Raw genomic sequence first — 6,410 nt, forward strand, 5'->3', positions numbered from 1 at the left:
TATATATATATATATATATATATTACAGCTTTTAACACTTGCTGTCAATAAAGGTCAGCTTTCACAACCTGTGTCTTCCCGACTTTTATGTTGTAAGATGGTTGGTAAAATCTCTACCAAGTTTGATCCTTATATGTAAGTGAGTTTTGTGTGTTTTGAAATTACTAGTTAATTGCTTGGCAGTGTCATACATTATCATTGATACATTGTAGCAGTATATAGTGTTTAGTAGTATAATACATTTTAGTCTGCCATACTAATCAACAGTATATTAAATTCTGTATCATGCATAATAATATGATATTGTATTGGACTGTAGAGTTATAAAGGATATATATGTTTAATACACCATTGAATAGTGTGGTGCAACATTGTGATCTTGTATATGACATAGAAACTTGTTAAATATACTGTTTAGTTTGGTACAGTATCACAGTGTATCGTTACATATGATATAGAAGTTTAATGTACTGTTTGTTTTGTAAACATATATGGTGTTGTAATCAGTGTGTTACAGTACGTTTTGAAATATGTTGCAGTAGCTTTTAATACTTTATTTTATGATTTTAAAGTTTTTATAATACATATGTTTTTTTTTTAGAATTAAGAAAGAAATACTGCCAGTTGTTCAGTCACTTTGTCAAGATGTAGATTTTGAGGTCCGAGGATGCATGTGTCGTCAACTGGACGCTGTAGCACGAGGAATTGGGTCTGTACTTATGAATTATCTAACATTGTAGACTTTAAATCTTGTTCAGTTTACATGTGTTGATGTGTATACTTCTTTCATTCATTTGTAAACATTAAAATTCATCTGTTTAGGATACTTTGATTTTGTATTTTATTGCTTAACTTGTTAACATGTGTTAGTAGATACCTTAGGTTTATATTTCTGAAAGTTTTAAGTACTGACTGAAGTACTAAACCCGTTCAACAAAAATGGGACAGTAAATACAAAAATAAAAAGTTCTCTGTTTCAGTTTCTAGTCATCCTTAAAAACAGCATATATAATTAAAACAAGTTGCATTAAATAATTTAGTTAGTTGAATTTTATTAAAACAGTATAAATAAATGTGAGTTTAAACTGTGAGAAATATTACACTTTTTTGTACAAGTTTGAAAGTTAAGTCATTTTTTGCTATTGAAAGATTATTATTAATACAGGGTGTCCATAAATTATCTGACCCATTTTTGAAAATTAATAACTTCAAAAAAATATTATAGATACAACATTCCAGTTTCATTCAACCTGACAAACAACTCCTAAAGTTTTTTTCTTGTGTTAGTATACTTCCACATGTGCACCATTTGTTGCTTGAAGAATGTCTACGTGGTACTCTATCACCCTCCAGGTGTTGTTCAGCATCTCAGGATTCACATTCTTATTGCATCGATTATTCTGTGGCAAAGATCAATGATATAATGCAGAGGTGTTGATTATACTTGATCTTTCACAACCCATCACAAGAAAAATTCCAACAGGGTTATGTGGGGGCCATCATGTTAGTCCATCTCTACCAATCCATCTGTTTGGGAATGTGATATTTAGGAACTCCTGGACATCAACACTCAAGTGTGGTGGAGCACTAGCTTGTTGAAAAATAACATGAGGCAGATTTTCCAGTTGAGATACAACAAACAGCTGGAGTGTATCTAAATAACTTGTTCCAGTCATAGCTTTTTCAGTGCATAAAAATGGTCTGATGGTTCTGTCACTCAACAAGCCACACCACAGATTAATCTTTGGGCCATCACATTTGTGCTCGTACACCACATACGGATTTTGTTACCCCCAAATACAGACATTATGTCGTTTGACATAATCGCAAACATGGAATGTAGCCTCATCTGAAATCAAAACTTTTACCAAGCATTCATTATTCTGATCTATCCAATCAAGGATTTCCACTGTAAAATTCTTGTGACTTTGTCCATCTGGTTCAAAAACCTTACAGTAACTGTACTTTGAAGACATGCAAGTTAAGTTCAAGGGAAGCACAACAAATGGACTTCTTTGATCAACTGTTGTATCAGATACACTTGCATGTCCAGCTCCCTTTTGTTGTAACACAGTACCACTTGCTAGGAATATTTCATACCAAGTTTTTATGCTATTCTTGGTTGGTGGGTGTTTTTAATAAATGTGTCTGTAATTTCGTTGCTCTGACCCGACTGATTTAGATTCAGCAAACCAAACCGCACACTGAGCCTTTTCTTGGGGTGTTGTCATTTATATTTTCACTTATTCTCTTTTCTAGCAATACTCCTACAACTGATCTGCAAGAGAAAGTAGGAAAAAACTTTGAGTGTTCATCAAGTTAAATAAAACCAAAGTGTTCTATCTATAATATTTTTGAAGTTATTACTTTTTAAAATGGGTCATATAATTTCTGGACACCTTGTATTGCAAAGTATTATTTGATATGTTTTAAGTTATTTGTACTATATTTTTAAGAGTGTAATGATTAGTTTTACTAGTAAAAAAAACTGGTCCTGTCATATAAGAATGCAGTTTATTTTAGGTAAAATGCATATTTTAAATTATGGCAGACATTTATAGAATATTTTTCAGTGTGGTTTGAACAGTTTAACATAATTAATTTTTAGATATTAAAAACCAACAAATTTAAAAAGGTGGATATAGTTTTTCAGAAAAAAGTCCTGAATTAAAGCTCTATTTATGCTTTGAATTAATGAAAAAAATATTTGTTCAAAGTTATTTACTTTTTAAAAAGTCCATATCTTATCTGAATTGTAAGGAAATATGTTCATTTACATTATGTTATTAGGCATTCTTCCTAATGTAAAATTTAAATATTTAATTTAGCCTTGAAGCCACAAAAAGTGCACTTCTGCCTGAACTTGTAGAGCTAGCCAATGATGAGGAAAGTCATGTACGTTTGGCAGGCATAGAAACAGTGGTTCGAATGTTACCAATGCTTGATGATGGTAAATGTTGTGTTATGTTGTAATATTTTTAATTTTTATACCTTAATGATTTATGAATAATGTTGTCATTGGATTACAGAATAAATGGATGAAACAAAAAGGTACATGCATTCTGATTTTCATGAGTATAATAAATAGATTATGTTAACACGTCCCTCAGGAACCATGGAGTGTCTTTACACTACAATTTGTTGAATATTAAATATAAGTTCAATCCAGAAACTCCCAAAGAGTGTGGTTTCGGATGTATCTTTTCGAGACAAGTTTTCATTTGTTAATTGATAATTTTTTAAGTGAAATACAGCATCCTCAAGTCTCCATACTAGTTAGTACTAAGGTCTACCTGCTGGGAGTAAATTCAGTATATATCAATAAAGCCATATTCTCAGCATCATTAACTAAGCAATTGCCAACCTTTTATGCCTCTGCTATCACCTTTTTATGCTTAGCTTTCAAGTGAGATACAAACGATTTCACCTGCGATTCAGTAGGGAAGGTCGAAGCATCACGATAGTCAGCAGTAAGATGAGCAGACAGGAACACTTGGAAAGTAGCTACAGGCATAATATTTTACTCGGCTTGCAGCACAATATCTACCAAAGTGGTTCTAAAGGGTTCCTGAATACCTCTGCGCGTCATTGGGAGACTTCTGTGCTTCGCTATTAAGCTTGTGATGTGCTGACAGATTTCAGTCACCTTACCACCTCAAATCGCTTTTCGCAGCTCCAACGCTAAAAGAGTGCGAGAAATGCCTTCTTTTTAGCCAATAAAAATATCCAAAAAATTTCAGTTCAAATTAATAAAAACTGTATTGGGTAGGTTTTTTTTTCAACAGAAATGTCCCCCACTAACTTGTGAGGGTGAGGGGCCTGTTAAAATTTCATTGTAATGTTTTAAAAAAAGTATTTAAAATGAGATTGAAGATGTTTATTTTTCTGAAAATTCTATATTTCCATCTAGATTTATTTTGATACTTTTATGTAGTTAAATTTGAAACTTTTGACATTTTTGATCAAATATTTATTTTATTATTGCTGAAAAACATCTCAAAAATGACATTAGTTATTTTAGAACTGAAATGCTTAATATTAATACATCTTCTTGTATGGTTCAGAAACATGTATCCAGACTGTTATTCCATTGGTCAAGAAGTGTTGTGAAAATTTTATGAAAACCAAAGATGCTGCCTTACCAGTAGTTGCCAAAGAACTGGGGAAGTTATGTTGTGGACTATCTGGTTAGAATTTCTTTAATAATTAAAATTAAGATTTAGATGTTGAATTAATATATATATATATATATATGTACACACATGTTTTGTTCTTAAACACCCATTGTAAAAGTTCTCTTTCTTTATTGGAAATTATGATATTAAGTGTCAAATGTTCACTACTTTCATATTTTTGTAGTGAATCTCTCATCTGAACAGCGCATGTGGTTTCTCCAGTACTACCAACAGTTGGCTGGATTAATTCTTCCAACTACTAGGTCTTCCAATCAAGTCACCAATAAAAATCCTGTAAGTGCAAATTTTAAGTGTACATACATATTAAAAAAACATCTTGCATCAGATGTGATATACATTATTAAGTAATGGACAAGTATTTTTTTTTATCATTATGCATTATAGCTTTGTGATACCTTACTGAATATTGTACATATGCTGCTTTATGAATTACACTAGTATAGTCAAACAGTAGTATGTTAAAGTGACAGGGATTTGGGGAATTTATTTGAGACATCAGAGGTTCAAAGTAGTCAATCTGTGACCTTGATTGTTTTTCTGATAAATGATAAATGTAGAGTACTGGATACAATGTATGTTAAAGGAAATGGGCAGGTCTAACTTTCAACTTTAACAGCAGCTGTGTCTCAAGATACTAATGTTTGGCTGTATTTGATATGTGCTTTATTAAATATGCATACATTTGATGCTTTATATCCAATAAAATTGTGTTTCTGCATTAAACATGATGTAGGCATAAGGAATATGTGATGTTAAATATTACATTAGTTTCCACTGTAGAATTTGTGGATAATATATAGAATCTGTGTATTCATAGTTACTTGTATATGGGAAAATAAATCTGTGTAATTTATTAAGTCCATCCCTTCTAAATTCTGTAAAATAGAAGAAAATGAATAGTTTCTGGTTTTGGAGATTTTATCAAAATTTTATTTTTTATCTAATAAAACCGAATAAACACTTAAAGCATATTATGGTCTTCCAGGTTTTGCAAGCATTATAGTTCTTGATTTTGTTCAAAATAACATATTATTGTTGTCAGTTTTGGCTGAATACTTATTATTTCATAAACATTTTATTTTGAAATCTTCAGTTATTAAATATGAAAATATATTTTTTCGTGAGATAATTATCGTATGTAACTGTTATAGTAAGAATGAATTTAACTCCTTTTTTTGTTTATATAATACCAGAATAAAAGAAAAAGCCATAGAATTATCATTAAGCACATTGAAAGCTTAACGAATATTTACCTACCTTATCCTTACAGTTTGGGAAATGTTGCTACCATTGAATTATGAAATTTTATATTTTTTTAATAGCTGAAGTTTCTTATTTAAAAAAAAAAAAAAATTGGTAAGAAACAGTAGATATTTATTTATGTTAGGAAATGATATAGAACTGTTACATAAATATAAATTAATTCAATAATTTCGCGTGTGTTAAAACAAATCTATAGATGCCTGATGTTGTACCTCAAGCTGAGAATCAAGACACTGACAGATTCACCGAGTGCCGTCATGCTTGTGCTTACAATTTTCCTGTAAGTATTTACTGTTAAAAAGAAATGAAAGTCTCTTTTGCTGTGCACTAAATAGCTTTTTTTTCAGTGTAAATCAAGTTACTGTGATTTGATTATCAGGGTTGTTTGGAGGTGGCTATTTGTAATGTTATGTTGAGAAAAGATTAATATTAACACATGCTGTGGATAACAGTTGTTCCAAGTTGCCAATTGACACTTACTAATTTTATGAACATTTCATAAATCCATTCCAAATTCTTTTTTTTTCTAGGCCATGGTACTTTTTGCAGAAACTCAGAATTTCTACAGAGAACTATACAAGACCTTCCGAGCATTAACTACTGATCCTTCCTCTAGTGTAAGAAGAACTATAGCATGTGGAATTCATGAAGTAAGTCAATGGTTGATAAAGAGTATAAACACTGAATTCAGAACAGAGAGTAATAAGGAGCAAACATTGTGAACTAAGGACGATAGGTATTAAATAGTAAACAATATATAGTGAGGAGAGATTAATACAGAGCAAACAGTATAAAATAATGACAGTGAATAGTAAAGAGAGGATATCATTATTTTATACTAGTATAAAATAATGCCGGTGAGTAGTAAAGAGGGGATAGTATAAAATAATGCCGGTGAGTAGTAAAGAGGGGATAGTATAAAATAATGCCGGTGAGTAGTAAAGAGGGGAT

The 6,410-nt window shown here is 31.0% G+C and overlaps 1 protein-coding gene across 3 annotated transcripts in view; it reads left to right on the plus strand.

Moving 5' to 3' along the window:
* Positions 1 to 6,410, plus strand: part of LOC106456883 (serine/threonine-protein phosphatase 4 regulatory subunit 4-like) — a 54,602-nt gene that overhangs the window by 27,044 nt on the left and 21,148 nt on the right. For all 3 annotated transcript variants that reach the window (XM_013916252.2, XM_022382670.1, XM_022382671.1), the window contains 7 exons: positions 29 to 135; positions 602 to 709; positions 2,829 to 2,950; positions 4,065 to 4,187; positions 4,360 to 4,469; positions 5,656 to 5,739; positions 5,990 to 6,109. In XM_013916252.2, the coding sequence (XP_013771706.2) occupies positions 29 to 135; positions 602 to 709; positions 2,829 to 2,950; positions 4,065 to 4,187; positions 4,360 to 4,469; positions 5,656 to 5,739; positions 5,990 to 6,109 (774 nt within the window). The remainder of the gene's footprint in view (positions 1 to 28; positions 136 to 601; positions 710 to 2,828; positions 2,951 to 4,064; positions 4,188 to 4,359; positions 4,470 to 5,655; positions 5,740 to 5,989; positions 6,110 to 6,410) is intronic.

The sequence above is a fragment of the Limulus polyphemus genome, unplaced genomic scaffold (genome assembly GCF_000517525.1).
Source record: "Limulus polyphemus unplaced genomic scaffold, Limulus_polyphemus-2.1.2 Scaffold268, whole genome shotgun sequence".
Taxonomy (NCBI): domain Eukaryota; kingdom Metazoa; phylum Arthropoda; class Merostomata; order Xiphosura; family Limulidae; genus Limulus; species Limulus polyphemus.